This window comes from Cajanus cajan, chromosome 2 (genome assembly GCF_000230855.2).
Source record: "Cajanus cajan strain Asha chromosome 2, NIPB_CcT2T_4, whole genome shotgun sequence".
NCBI classification, from domain to species: domain Eukaryota; kingdom Viridiplantae; phylum Streptophyta; class Magnoliopsida; order Fabales; family Fabaceae; genus Cajanus; species Cajanus cajan.
Window position 1 is genome coordinate 57061243 of NC_138518.1, and position 15073 is coordinate 57076315.

Below are 15073 nucleotides of genomic sequence, written 5' to 3' on the forward strand. Positions count from 1 at the left end.
TAACTCAATTGAGAAATCGGTTACTGAGTAACTGATTTATCAAAGAAATTTTGAAAAATATTTAAAATTCCTTTAAAAAATCGGTTATCCAGTAAATCAGTTATTCAGTAACTAATTTTTCACCTGAACCTAGAAATAGATTATTTAGTAAATAAAAACGGACCCAGATTATTTAAATAATTGAAAAAAACAATATATTAAAAAATCCCAATATAATCTATTTTTTATATTAATAATAATCCAAAATAGTAAAAACACAGATTCAGTTTCAAGAACTACCTAGTAAGTAGTAACGTTAATAAAAGAATAAATAAATAAATAAATAAATAAAAAACCCGACCTTGTAACAATGTTGGGGGCGATTCGGAGAATGAACACGGTTGCTGAAGAAACAGCGCGCCTCACCAGATTCTCTCTTCACGCCCCAAAATGTGTGAGTTTTTCTCTTTGTTCCCCTTAACCTTCTCCTTTTTAATAATTATCCTTAAATTTTATGGATTTTACTAATAAAAGTCCAACATTAGGTTGCAGTAGATAGGGTTAGTATCTTTTGAGCATGCCTCTGTTGCAATTTGCAACCAAAATTTCGGTTGACATTTTATTGGAAATTGAATGGATGATGTATGATTTATATGATTGCCTCTTTACATAATAATGGGTCATGGAATTCTCTTTGAACCTTTTTGTTGTTTCAGGTAGAGGTGGCATTTGCCAATGGTAGAGTGTTCAATCTATCAGCTGAATTTCTCAGAATAAATAGTCCCGCAGTTGATGGAAAGATTAGGTCAATTGGAGGTGAAAAGGTACTAATGGTTGCAATTGCAACTGTGGAGTGTTTTTCAGCTTTACCATTTAAACATTATTTGCTGGATTTTCATCGATCAGATACCACTTAATTGTTGAATTAGGATTTGGGCTTATTTATCATTATAAGCACTTGTAGAAGTGATTGAGACAACGTATGAAAATAGCTTATGATATATATATATTTAAGAAGCTGTTTTAGGCTTATTTCAATAAGCCCTTTAGGATAGATTGTGAAAACAGTTTAATCCTATTTTTTTCTTTAATTACAGAAACAACTTATACATAAGTGCTTATATGATAAGCACTTAAGTCCTGTTTGGATAAATTTTTTCATAAACACTTATAAAAGAAGAAAATAAAAAGCAAAATAAATCAATTTTTTCCCATAGGATAAAATCAGCGTATGTGTTTTAGTTTTTAAAGAATTTATACAAGAGAGCTATTATAAAAGTTAAGTGCAGGGTGAAGTTTAATTCATTTTATCTTCTTATTTTCTTTTCTTTTAAATGAAAGCTTGTGAAGAAGTTTATCCCAACATGGTCTCATTTAATGAGCACTTAAGTGAGTTATTTACCCAAATACACCCAATAACCATATCCTTTCAAATAATCATTTTTGAGATTTTGAATTGAATTCTATTGATTCGTTTCTAATGATACTTCCTTGAACCAGGTGATATCTGGGAGGCGCCATGTGGGAATCATGTCTGCAGAACCAGTGGGAAACTATGGGGTGAGGTATTACTGCAAGCTTTGATATTAGATCCAAATTTAGTTTCAATATTTAGTTGCCCATATAAACTAGAATGTGATTCATGATTGTTGAATTCGTGGTCCAGACTAAATTTTGATGACTTGCATAAGACTGGTATTTATTCCTGGGATTATTTCTATCATCTTGGATGCAACAAGTTTACCCTTATGAGAAATTACATTAAGACATTGAAGAAATATGGTCTTAGTCGGGATCCACGAGGAAGGAAATGATGCAGACTACAGTTCAATCACCCAAATATAGTTGTCATTTGTCAACATGACACTGTTTGCTTCATTTGTTGAAAATGAAACCTGCAATGTTGAAGGTTTGAAGTTGAATGAAACGTGAATTATTTGCATCCCTTTTTTGTTTTTTTTTTTCCTTATGAGGAAAGGATCATCTATCTGCAAAGGCAGATCATTTTCTGTAGAGCCCTTGATTTCCTTTTGGAACATGTTGTATTTTAATTATTGTACATCTTCGTAAGCCATATTCATGTATTAGAATTTTTAATATTTTAAATTCTTGTGTTTTGGTCATTCTGCCTAAACCCATATATCTTCTTTCAGCTTGCTATTAAGTACACCTTGGAAGGTCCAATCCAATGAACATGACTATTGACTGAGAAAGCACCAGATTTTTTATTTGTTTATTTAGTTCTGTAAAAATAAGCTAACACAAGAAAAAGCAAATATTTCTTTAAAAAGTTAATTTTAAAAAAAAACTAAACTTTAAAGATGCTTGATTTGTTGAGCTAGTCATATAGAGGCGCTGGATATATCAATTCAAACACTCGATATTTAAATCTAATGTTTAGATCAAGTCTTCTACTGTATATTTGAATAATTTGATCCATAAAATGATGATAAATTTACATTATTAAAGATCAAATTGATGAAAGATACGATACCTTGTATATCGATCAAGGATGAAATTTATATTTCACTTGTAATTTTATTTGTTATTTAGAAAAATGTGATTATAATAATATTAATTTGATTTTTTTTTGTACATACAATAATCTGATGTTTGTTTATATCTAAAACATTGTTAAAGTTATAGAACAATTTTAAATTATGTTATTTTGTACTTCACTTTTTTTTTTCTTTCAAGGATTTCAAATATCCGGATTAGAATAAATTATAACTTTCCCTAAAATAAATAAGATTTGACAAAAGAAAAATAAGCAAGTTTAAGAAGTGGGTTGCTACGTATTAATATACATTTGGACACTAATAGTAATACATAACTTACGTTTAAATATATCTTTATTGCATTAAAGGGATAAATGGTTAAAATCTGTTTGATCGACTATGAACATTTTTTAGAATATTTATAATTATTACCTGAAAATCAAAAAAATATATTACATTAAATAAGTAAATAAAAGTAAAATAACATTTTTATTACATTTAAATTTTATTTTTAATTCAAAAATGTTAATTTCTTTAAGTCTTTTTATGGAAAAAATTTCGTAAAAAACATTTAAAAACCATGAGAAAAATTAACAATTCTATACAAAACTTATGTAAAAACGAAAAACATTAACAATTTCATAGAAAACTTAAAAATCATTCTTAAAAATTAATATTTTTATAAATATTATTTTTTAAATAGCAAATCAAATATAGAAAACTAACATCCCTAAAATTAAGAGTAAAACTTTTGATATACTAAACATCCCGCAAAGGTTCTCATCTCTAAACATCCAAAATGTTTAAGTAATATTACATGCTCTCCGTTGTAATAAGGGTTTTGCCTTTGTCTAACGTTTCCTCCACCCCTTTTAATACAATGTGGTCCAGAGGGTTCTGTTTGTTTTTGTCTAAAAAAGACAAAGGGAGCTTGATCACAAAAGTTGGCAACATATGACTTTATTTACTACAATTCCCTACGAGCTGAATTAGATGTAAATTGTAAGCCACAAATGGACAAAATATTATGTGAATGTGGAATATGTTTCCATATCCCCATCCAAATATTGGGATAGGATAGGCTGCTAAAGAATTTTATGGAAAAGTCTAGATCTCACCAAGAACCCAAGTCACAATCACAAGACAAGATTTTTTAAAACTTATGGAAAAGTCCAGAAATCTCCAATGCATCTTATAAATTTAAATGCAGAGTAACATCAGTTTCTCAATGTCTTTTGCCTTACCATAGCATTGACATCCCTCTAGCGTCTTTGTCTAACAAGAAAAATGGCCTCAGCTCTACCAAATATGAGTTTCTATGCCCACACTTCATCTATTAGAATGAACAAACTTTCCAATGTAAAATTGCTACCATTGTCAAGCACAATAAATAGAACTTTCTGCAACAATGTAAAGGCTACGGCAGGAGGTGAAGCAAGTCTGCAGAAGTCAAGGCAGCAGCAGCAAGTGCAGCCAAAGATGAAGGTGCCACAAGCTTCACCTAAAGGTAATTGAAGATTAATGGTTCACAAATTCTTTTTTAAGTTTAATACACCATTTGATCCATGAGTTTTTTAAAAAAATTTAAATTAGCTTTATAAATTAAAAAAATGTAATTAACTTCATCTTTTATATTTTTATAATTTAGTCTTTGATATTAGAAATTTATTTATAGTCCATAAAATTTCAAAAAATAATTTTAATATTCGCACATAATATTTATTTAGACAATTATATTAGATTATTATTTTGTATTATCATCTATATCTATTAAGACTTTTATTTTATGTAATATAAACAAATTTCTAATTTTAAAAATTAAATTAAAAAATATAAAAAAAATATATGAAAGGTTTAATTACGATTTCTTTTGATTTAGGAATCTAATTGAAACATCTGAAAAAGTTTAAGGATCAAATGATGTATTAAATCTACTTTTTATTTCTTTATTTGACATTCAAAATAAAATCTATTTGGATATAAATTAAAAACACAACTCTACTGAAAATAAATAATATTTTTTAATATAAAAATCCTCAAATATTTCTAACTCTGTATCCAAACAGACTAATAGTGACATCGAAAGCTGAAAAATGATGACTCTTTATGCAGTGCTGTTAAACCAGTTTCCAGTAGCAAGGACTGTGCAGCAAATGATGGACACAATGGAGAGAATGGTGGAGGATCCCTTAGTTTATGGTAGCATTTCACCTTGGATAGTTCCAGGAGATGATGAATACAGTAAGGGAAAGATTCCTTGGGCAATCAAGGAAGGGCAGGAAGATTACAAAATGAGATTCAACATGCCAGGAATGAACAAGAATGATGTCAAGGTATGGGTAGAAGAGAACATGCTGGTGGTGAAGGCAGAGAAGGCAGCCGGCAAGCACTGTGAAGGTCAAGTGAGCGAAAATGAAGACTGGCCTGCCAGTAGCTATGGTAGATACAACCACAGGATAGCCCTCCCAGAAAATATTGAGTTTGATAAAATTAAGGCACAGGTCAAAGATGGAATTCTTTATGTAGCAATTCCCAAAGCAACCACCTCCACAAAAAAAATTGACATAGATGTACAGTAACTCTTAAGATCATAAAAAAGGTTGATTCACAGCCACATTCAGTTTTTGTTATCGAATTTCATATGTAAGGGATAAAATGAGACCTTATTCCCCCTACACAACCATCATGATGACATAAATTTCGGCAGGAAATTCTCAAAAAACATTTAAAACAAATCACTGTAGATGATGTGAAAAGGTTTACATAATAAATCCTGATCAAGTTAGTAAACAAATTAAGAATACATTGCAAATGCTCGTGTTATTTCTCTTGTTAGTAATGTCATGCACAATCAAATGCAAATAGCCAACCAAGGCAGATTCAGTCATGCAGCCACTTTGTGTACACAAAGTTTACAAGAATTTGGCTTACAAACTAGCAAAACGCATAGTGGTCATTTGAAGTTGACAATCTCTTTCTGCCTTCAAACGTATACTCCAAATAGCAGAATGGTGTAAACAGGATTTCCAGTGCAGTTTGCACTGTATCCATTAGTTACACTTTTACATTCTGAAAATAAAGGTTGATTTCACGTGCAGTTCACACCGTATCCACTAGTGACACCTTTACTTTCTGAAAATGTAGGTTGAGAACTTTGTGGATAGAACAATCAATTAGGATGGCTTTTTCTTTCTGCTGGCTTGTGAGATGCGCTTCAGCATTTGAGTTTCCCTTTTCATTCCTCTGTAATACAAAAGACTAAACTTTATTGGTATAAAGTTTCCTAAAATAAGGTCGTAACTGAGAAGTTATAAAGTATATACCTCTGATATAAGTAAATGTAGAGATAGTATAGTAGCAGCAGTATCACAAGCAAAATAGACACGACGATGTAGAACACATTTGTCTTATTCTGCACAAATCAAGAAACCAGTCAATGAAAAATTCTCTTATTTTCAGCCAGCAGCTTGACTTCAAGGGAATTGCATCCCACAGATATATTTCCACTATTCCACCACAAAGTTGAAAATATCATGTTGACCTTTATTGTCTTTTCTTCACCAACACATTCAGTGAGATCTACATCCAAAGATCCCTTGTAACAAGTAAATGAGATTTTTTAAAATTTACTTTCCAGTTAGCTATACAATTTTTCAAATTACATTCTTTGTGTTAAACCTTAACCTCAATAAGGATTTCTGAAAATTGAACATCGCTCATATAGAGTTGGACAAATATCATGAGCGCACATAAAAAGTACATGCAAACATAAGATGTGGAAAGAAAAATCAATTATAGATTTTAGAATTACCCTGCGCCCTCTGGAGAAAGGCTTCCTCCTTCCAGCACAGCTGTGTGCATCACAGAATTGGTGCAGGAAGAATTCTATCAAATTGTTAAAATAAGAAATCAGATTCACAAACTACCATAAATACACAAGATTTTGCAAGACTGAAAAAACTATTGTAATACCATGAAGTCGGCTTGCCGTAGGTCCCTCATTGATCGGAAAACAATCATTGGCTAAGCTCTATGAAAAACAGGTAAATTAGTAACACAAATAAATTTGGTCACAGCAAATGAATAGACAGACCAAAAGCACACCTCACATAGAAGTTTATTTCTTGCAGCAGCAGCAGGATTGCACTTTGATTTTTTTGACCCGGAATTGATTTCATGGTCACAGTGCAGTGCACCACATACGTCTGCTAAGCACTGGCTTTCACTCTGGATTGAACATAACTATCTCATTTCAGTAATTAATGCTACTACACCACAGATTGAGCAGAGAAAACTACCAAAATTGTTGAGTTACTACAAGAAAATTTCCAAAGCTAATCATTGTAACATCTCACTGAAATATGTAATTGCTGTAAAATATTATATACTTTTGACAAGTTAAAGAATCAAAGCAACCACGCAAATCAATCCCAACAAGTTTTTTTTTTCCACAAATTTCCTGGGGTGCTTCTAGGTCAAGAGGGGATAACTCTCCAAAGAAAGAAGGAGAGCGTAAAGAGCACAACTCACATTATGAGCCTTCGAACTTGAATGATAAAAGCAAAGATCTGAAGGTGTTGTTATTTTTGGGAAAGTTAGGTCTCAAGGTTTGATTCTCTCAATGAACTATTTCAGTTTGTTTTACTACCAAGCCACAAACTAGTTTCATTATTTTATTTTGTGCTGGACATGAATTAAAGGCTTGTTTGGATAAACTATTTCAGAAGCTCTTCTAGGAGATAAAAATAGGAAAAAAAAAATGAAATAAACTTCTCCATCAGCTAATTTATACAAGTTTTTTTCCTATTAGCTTCTCCAAAATCTTTATTTTATGCATAAGCTAGTTTTAGCTTATGGAGAAGCTTATTCAATTTTTTTTTTCTCCTAAAAGTTTTTCTGAAAATGTTTATCCTTAGGGCATGTCCTTAAATGTTAGACTTGGTTATAGCTTGAGCTAATACAAGTTTGAAACAAGCTTTTTGCAAAGCTTGACCAGCAGAATCTTCTCAAGGCAATGGTAAGCAGTACTGTAGCTTCACTTTGGTACTATTACAACTCCATGTTCCTCATGAAATGACCATAATAATGTCACAAAATACAATATTCAACTAAATAATGACTGATGGCATTCTGATTATTCAGTATAATCCAATTTGTATCTTTTCAAATACATGATGAATGTTTTTTTCCACTAACTAGTCATTTTATTTTTTCCACTAAGGGAGAAAAAATAAATCGTATTGAACAAGAAGCATCATACCAAATTAAGCAAATTGGAGTGTCTGTTGTCAAAATGCTGATCAAGATGTTTCTCTTCATAGAAACTTTTCTTACAGTACCCACACTGCCATTCATTTATGTCTATATGAAACTTATGTTGCTCCTGATCTCTGTAAATGTCATTGTCAGGGTGAATCCTACACCTTTTTGAGATATGATATTTTTCTTTCTCCACAAAGGGCATCAAATACTGCAGCAAAAATCATGTATCAAAAGAAAGCAAACTGATACCATCAAGAGAGTTACTTGGCTGGATATATTATAATACCTCTTGAATGATCTTCCAAGCTGCCCTACTTCTTTCTCTAGAACAATGTATTTGATGATCACCACCTTCCTGATTCAAAGTTCTGAATAGTGACATTATATATTAGCTACACCAATTCCTGGAATAACAAGCAAGAAAGGCACAAAGACTGAAAGAAAGTAAAATAAGGCTGAATCACCTATTTTGTCCCTGAAAGTGTTAGGAGTTGTCACTTTAGTTCCTAGAACTAAGGAAACTCAAAAAACATACTTGGAAACTACAACTCGTCAATCACATCACATTAGTCCAACCGTTACATGCAATGTGCAACTTAAGTGATAATATTAACATATGTTAGTGACAAAAATGATAGGAAGTGATTAAGTTTAGGAACTTGGATGAAACGGACAATGGCTAGTAGTTCCAAGGATTTATTGGGAATTTCCTTAGTTTCAAGGACCCATGTAACAATGCTTAACACTTTCAAGGACCAAAATGTGATTTACCCAAAAAAGAAGGAAACAAATAAACAAAGCAAATCAATTACTGACATGAGGAAACAAATGATGGGAATTTACCACATACGAGTCCCACACCATTTAAGTAATTTATTTCTTCACCCTTACCAGTAATTGAATAACCAAAAAGTGAAGCAGTTAACTTGAAAATGAGGTTCTCCTAGTTTAAAATACTTCCAATCAAAGTAAAACTCACTCACCTTCCAGCATTTGAATCTACATGACCCTGGAACAAAGAAACAATTGAAGGTTTACTTTTATACTCTAAGAAAAAATAAGTGCAGAAGTTTGCATTTTGGGACAAAACATAACCAGGACCTAATTTTGTAGCCAGAGATAATTCCAAACAAATGGAAGGCAAAACTAATTTAAGAAGTCAGTAGTTCTGCAGTGATTGATTGAAAAAACATGCAGATCAATAATAATGTCTAAAAAGGAGGTAGCTAAATAACAAGAATTAAAACACAGCATGTCTTCCAAATTTTGAGTAAATCACACTAGTGATATCTTCAGATATAGTGTTCAAAAGCTAGGAGGCAACGATGGTATTGTTGCACAGCCAACTGAGATAAAGCCAATCTGCTTCAGCTGGACCGACAATGGTTCCATCCACAAACCCATTTTGTTCTTCGCCATTAAGGTCATCTTCATGGCTCTATGCCAAAGAATTGAAGTTCTCACCGGTGAGTGGCTGCGACACAAGAATCAGACCAGAGCTCTCATGGAATTGATGCCAGATGCAGAAAGCATGAGGTGAAATCATAGGAAAGAATCAGAGTAGATGACTAAGAATGAGCTCAAGAAGAGGCATAAGTTTCTCCTAACACCATATTTAAGTTTAGAACGTGCAAGTAGAGGAGAGAATTGAGAAAACATTCTTGATTGAATTGACTTCCACAAAAGAGTTACAAATGTGTATTTTTATATCTCACTACAGCTGATCCCATCTAATTAACCGAACGAACAACTAACAGTAACAGGAACAAAACTGATAACTAAAAGTTGAGTTGTAGTACGAACTTCTCATTTCTCTAAAGTACAAAATTCCACAAATTAAGCCATTGATTACTCCAGAAAATGAACCAAGTCCTTACACATTCACAATTCCATTCCGTGGTAACCCAAATTCAAGCAATCCAAACAGCCCATGGCAACAAAATGAATCTTTCAATAAAAAAAACCCAAGAAACACAGCATGCAATTCTCAATTCCCATTCCTCAAGTAAAAAAATCACACAATAAGCTATTGATTTGTGCAGACTGCATAGTGCAGACAATGAACAGAAAATCCTCAAACACTTAGAAACCATTCTATGCTAAGAATAAATCCAAATCCAAATTCATCCAATACAATCAGCCCATGATTGAATTCAGTAAAATCATCACCAGAAGAAAAATGGGCATTTTCAATAATTTGAGAAAATAGAGAAAAACGCATAAAAGAATCTTTTTTTTGTTTTGTTTTCATAATTACATGGTCAGTGTGCGAAGCAGGTGAGGTTGAAGAAACCCTTCTGAAGTGAAGAGAAAAACTGAGGCCGCAAACAATGCAGAGAAGAAACAAGCGATGATGCCAAATCCACATCTTCTTCATTCTTCCCTTCGATTCTTGTTCCTTTCAAAGCAAGCTCCGAAGAGAAAAAAGTTGAAACTTGCACCGAAAATGTTCTGGTGCAGTACCAGAGCTCGGTGCATCCACGACGCTTTATCCTATCAGAATTTGCCACGTGGCAAACCAGGTAATTGGCTCGCTGCTTCATTGACTTTTGAGGTCTAACATGTTGACCTCGAAATTTACTTTGCTGTTGTTGTATGCTAGGTTTAAGTTTTTCGTTTAAGAAGTGGGTAAAAGATGCGAACAAAAATAGTTATTAAAATAAAATTAGAAGAGAGAATTAAATAAAATGTAAAATCTTCTAAATTTTATGTTTTGTAAGAAATTTTAATTAATTTGAGAGAATATGTTTAATAAAATATATTAGAAAGTGTGTTATTAGTATTTTTTAATATGAAAATTGTTAGACCTAGCATGCATTTATATATTATAATGTTATTTACTTTGTCTACCTGTATATGTTAATGAAGTCTTACAAACTCATACAAAACCAGTTCATTGATAACTTTCTTAGGTTGTTAATTTATTTTTATTTTTAGTTTATTTAATATTCATTGTAAACAAGTATTATTAGGATTTTAAATATGATTCAGTTTCTTTGGGTTCATGTTATTGGTTTCTTATTTTTCTATTTTATTCTTACTTTATTATTTAATATTTTTTTGTAAGCAAATGAGATTATTCATAATGTTTTTTCTTAAAACAATCCAAGTATTATTAGGAATTTAAACTAAGATTAATAAAAATTAATTGTTACCCACGAATATTTTTATTGAAACATACCTACGAATATTTCTGAATGTAATTACTCAAATATTTTTGTTAGTAATTTTTCACAAATATATCTAATACATCTATAGGTAAGTCATGGATTTTGTTTGTGGGTAATATCGAGTTTTGTTTGTCAAGAACTCAAGATCGTTTACTGAGTACCTAGCTTACTTGTTTTTTAGTGTTTTTTTTTAAAGTGAAAAATAGCATTTAATTAACTGATTTGTTTTATTTTGAACTCCTCTTCCATTTTTGTTCAAAACCTCGGACGAAAACCTTTGTATAGGACCGTTACAGTGATTTTCAAAAATATATTTTTACGACAGTAAAATATATTTTTTAATTCAAAAATGATAGATTTTTACTTATCTCATAAGAACAACTTGATAAAAGTCTATATAAAAAAAAACTTTTTTTGCTAAAAATAGCTGAAATTTTCATGTTTTTATTTTTATTTTTTATTTTTTTAATATATTTTTTTGTTGTTGTTTGTAGAAGACAATACAGAGTGTAGTTGATAGTTGGATTACTTAAGTACAAGCTGATGATTTGATTATCTAGACATATATATGAAAAATACATAATGTTTTTTATTTATTTAATAATGTATAAATAATTTATATCAAATCAATCTTATTTAAAAAAAAATAAAAAAAAATAAGAAATTTAAGATTAATCTTCATTATAATCATTTTTATAATTTTTTCTATTCTTATAAAAAAAATATATCATTTTTAAAATAATATATATGACCGCGATTCTATATCTAAATCGAAGAATCAATCTTAATTTTTGGTTAAGTTAAACTAAAGACTTTTGATAATAAAAAAATATTGTTAAAAAAATTTAAATAACATCTTATTAATAATTAGTGCACGACTTCACAAAAAAAATAAAAATAATTAGTGCGCGACTATAGTTAGATATGATATGAATACTTTTTTTTGTGATATAGACATGAACACTTGTTAAAAAAGAAATTATCCTAATTAAAAAGTTAAGACTAATTAAACTCAAATACCTAACATCATTTTTTTGACCCAATCCATGCACACGACATAAAATTTCCAACTAGTGATTCTTCTTCTTACTAGTGAACACTCAATTACCAGTAAAATTTGACTTTGCCTGCACTTTGACGAGGTAAGGATTAAGGAATTTATTAATTCCATATACTCTTGAATGTTTCAATTGTATCAATAGGTTAAATCTTTTGCTCTTATCACACTTGAAAGGACAAGAAAATTATATATTTGTTCAGAAATAAGAAAATGAAAGTTGAAGAAAAAATACAAAGCCATTTAGATAGAAACTAGCACAACACCCATGAGGATTCACATTGTTCAATGAGTATTACAAGATTAAATAAATAATTAAAAACAAGAAATAATGTATATAATGATATAAGATAACAGAATTTCAACAATTTAGTTACTATAATATAAGAAAAGTAGTGTATAAAGTTTGTAAGTTATAATATTTTCATAACTAACTACAAAACTACAAAATTTTAGTAAGCAAAATATTTGGGATTCATGTCAAAATCCAGTTTTGCTATTCTTTTTATTCCTTAAAACATGAGTCAAAAATGAATTATAATTAGTGACTCAATTAAAATTGTTAGTTTTAATTACTTAGATAAAAAATAATACAATAAAAAATACACCTCATAAAAAATTTATTTTGTATAATATATATTGTAATGATTTTTTTTTTTCACAAACAATTCAGGAAAGTCTTTATATTATATTATACTCTATATATAATCATTATAATGTTAATAATAACATCATAATTTAATGATTAATTTGACACATTTTGAAATTTATTAGAAGTTGGGACAAACCTCAAATTCTTATGAATGTTTTATAAAATTACTTATAAATTATCTATCAGACATAGCAAAAGAAGTCGTTTGTACTTTATTCCTAATAATAATAACACATTACTATTAAACTCATTCATTTGTTTTTGATGATTCAATTAAGACAAATTCACTTATTAATCCCATTTTCTTCCGAGCATATTGTAACTTAATTATTTAAATGTCATAGATAAATGCTAACATGTTACACATAATTTAATCATGTTATTAATTACGATCTTAATTAACATAATTTTTAGACTAGCAAGTAGCAAATGTGAAAGAAAAGAAAAACTTCAACGTAGTCTATTTCTGACATAACGGGACCACTTTGTGTTCTCTGATAAGTTTAGCAAAAAATTAATTCGAAAATTCATACAATCTTGCAAAATAATGATGATCTACGAATTATGGATTGCAAACCATAAATTAATGAACCCACTTTACCAAAGTTTATTGCCTCTTTTCTTACTCTAAATAATTTTCATAATCTTTGTTTACGATCTGCAAATTTTTTCATTAGGTGATATATATGCTAATATGCATTAAAAATGTTTGTAATAATAGAAAATTACTAAATTAGTTGTAATGCCTTTTATTTAAAAAAAAAAAATCTTAAAAAAGCACAAAAGCAGACCCAGATTAAGTTTCAAAATTATCTAACATTACCAAAAATAAGATTGAGTTTTTTTTTTATTTTTGTTTTTTTTAAAAAGTAAGATATTACGTCAACGTTTAAAATTTCATGTGTTTGATTTGTTGTGGGACCCGCTGCAAATGCTACTTTATCCGTTTATCGCTTTTATTAGGTAAGAAAAATGTCTCTGATTTGTAGGTGTGCAGATTCAGAACTATTAAAAAAATATTATTCATATTATCCATCAACTTAACTTTCACATAAAAATCATAAAACAAAAAACAAAGAAGATACGTACTTAAGAAAAAATAAGTTTATTATCGGATTTCATTTAATAAAGTGGAAATATATTCTATATGAATTTAATTTTGTAAATATTTTATAATATCAACTAATTAAAAATTATTATATATATTTTATGAATCTTATTATTTTTTGTACTAAAATGAATGATCTTATTGTTATATACCAGTAAGGAACAGGACACATTGAGTCTCCATTAAATAAAAAACAAAGTTTGACAATTAATTTTGATGATGTGAAGGGTTACTTGAAAAATATGAGATTTTAAAGTTAAATTTTACGGATGTCAAATTCTTTTTTTTGACAATAAAATAAAAAAATGGTTAAAATTTAAAAAGTAATTTATCAGTAATATTCATAATAGTATTAATAGTATCTATATATATATATATATATATATATATATATATATAATTTAATTTGCTTTGTAAATATCCTCCTCCCTCCTTTGTTTCCTCTCTTTCACATTCATTATCCATTGAACCTCATACTCCTAATATCTACATGTCTCTTACATCTTTAAAATCAAATAAATAATCGAGTACAGAATATGTATTTTATTTTTAAATTTAAATATTATTTATCTTTATTATTTTTTTGTATTTTCTTCAATGTTTTTAATCTCTTTTCATTTACTATATTATTTTCACATTTATTTTAATATATTTTTGAAAAAATATTATTAATAATAAAATAATTTTATATCACAATATAAATTATTTATTTTAAATCTAAAATATAATTTATATATTTAAATAATTTATTTATATAAAAATAATTATATTTTACATTATGTAAGAGAAAATGTACAAAACATAATACTTACTTTTTAACTTTTTTAATATGTAATTATTTTTTATTCCCTATAAAAGATGAGTAAATTTTGTTTTTAATTTCTGTATAATAGTTTTTTTTTATACTTTTCATGTCTTTAAAATTTAGAATTATTATTTTAGTCATTATTATTATATAATTATTTTTAATTATTTTTTTGTTTATAAATAAAAATTAAGTGGTTATATTACGTGTTACCTAAAATTGTTAATAATATTATATTAATGTTTGTCAAAAAATAAATATTATTTATTTATCTTAAAATCATAATAAAAATCAAGAATATTTTAAAATGACTAAAATAATATTTACTAATTTTAAAGGATGAACAAATAATTTTTTTTATCCCCTCAAATAGTTGTTTTTTAGAAAAATAAAAATAAAAATATACTTATTATATAAAATTTAAATGCATATTTAATTTTTTTTAATTATACATTCACTATTATATATATATATAATATTATATTCTTTTTTTTAACGTGTATTTCACACAATGTTCTCAATTTTCATACTTAGATAAAAAA

The 15073-nt window shown here is 28.6% G+C and overlaps 3 protein-coding genes across 5 annotated transcripts; 2 read left to right on the forward strand and 1 right to left on the reverse strand.

Moving 5' to 3' along the window:
* Positions 1-274: 274 nt before the first annotated feature.
* Positions 275-2102, forward strand: LOC109811279 (uncharacterized). Its single transcript, XM_020374971.3, has 4 exons — positions 275-433; positions 696-803; positions 1480-1544; positions 1646-2102. The coding sequence occupies exons 1-4, from the start codon at positions 350-352 to the stop codon at positions 1791-1793; spliced, it is 405 nt and encodes a 134-aa protein (XP_020230560.1). The 5' UTR covers positions 275-349; the 3' UTR covers positions 1794-2102.
* A 1597-nt stretch (positions 2103-3699) lies between these two features.
* On the forward strand, positions 3700-5091 carry LOC109811278 (small heat shock protein, chloroplastic). The gene is made up of 2 exons (XM_020374970.3): positions 3700-3984; positions 4590-5091. Exons 1-2 carry the CDS (start codon positions 3765-3767, stop codon positions 5054-5056), a joined length of 687 nt encoding a protein of 228 aa, XP_020230559.1. The 5' UTR covers positions 3700-3764; the 3' UTR covers positions 5057-5091.
* Positions 5092-5188: 97 nt separating this feature from the next.
* LOC109811277 (uncharacterized) lies at positions 5189-10210 on the reverse strand. Of its 3 annotated transcripts, none has more exons than XM_029273959.2 (9): positions 9997-10210; positions 8723-8748; positions 8026-8107; positions 7738-7947; positions 6582-6704; positions 6450-6507; positions 6289-6362; positions 5801-5889; positions 5189-5735 (listed from the first exon to the last, which is right to left on the reverse strand). In XM_029273959.2, exons 1-9 carry the CDS (start codon positions 10114-10116, stop codon positions 5651-5653), a joined length of 867 nt encoding a protein of 288 aa, XP_029129792.1. In that variant the 5' UTR covers positions 10117-10210; the 3' UTR covers positions 5189-5650. The 3 variants fall into 3 exon arrangements, with proteins under 3 accessions (XP_029129792.1, XP_020230557.1, XP_082924614.1); XM_020374968.3 differs by having other exon boundaries at positions 5189-5720; positions 9997-10209; XM_083068488.1 differs by having other exon boundaries at positions 8026-8143; positions 9997-10106.
* Positions 10211-15073: the final 4863 nt, after the last annotated feature.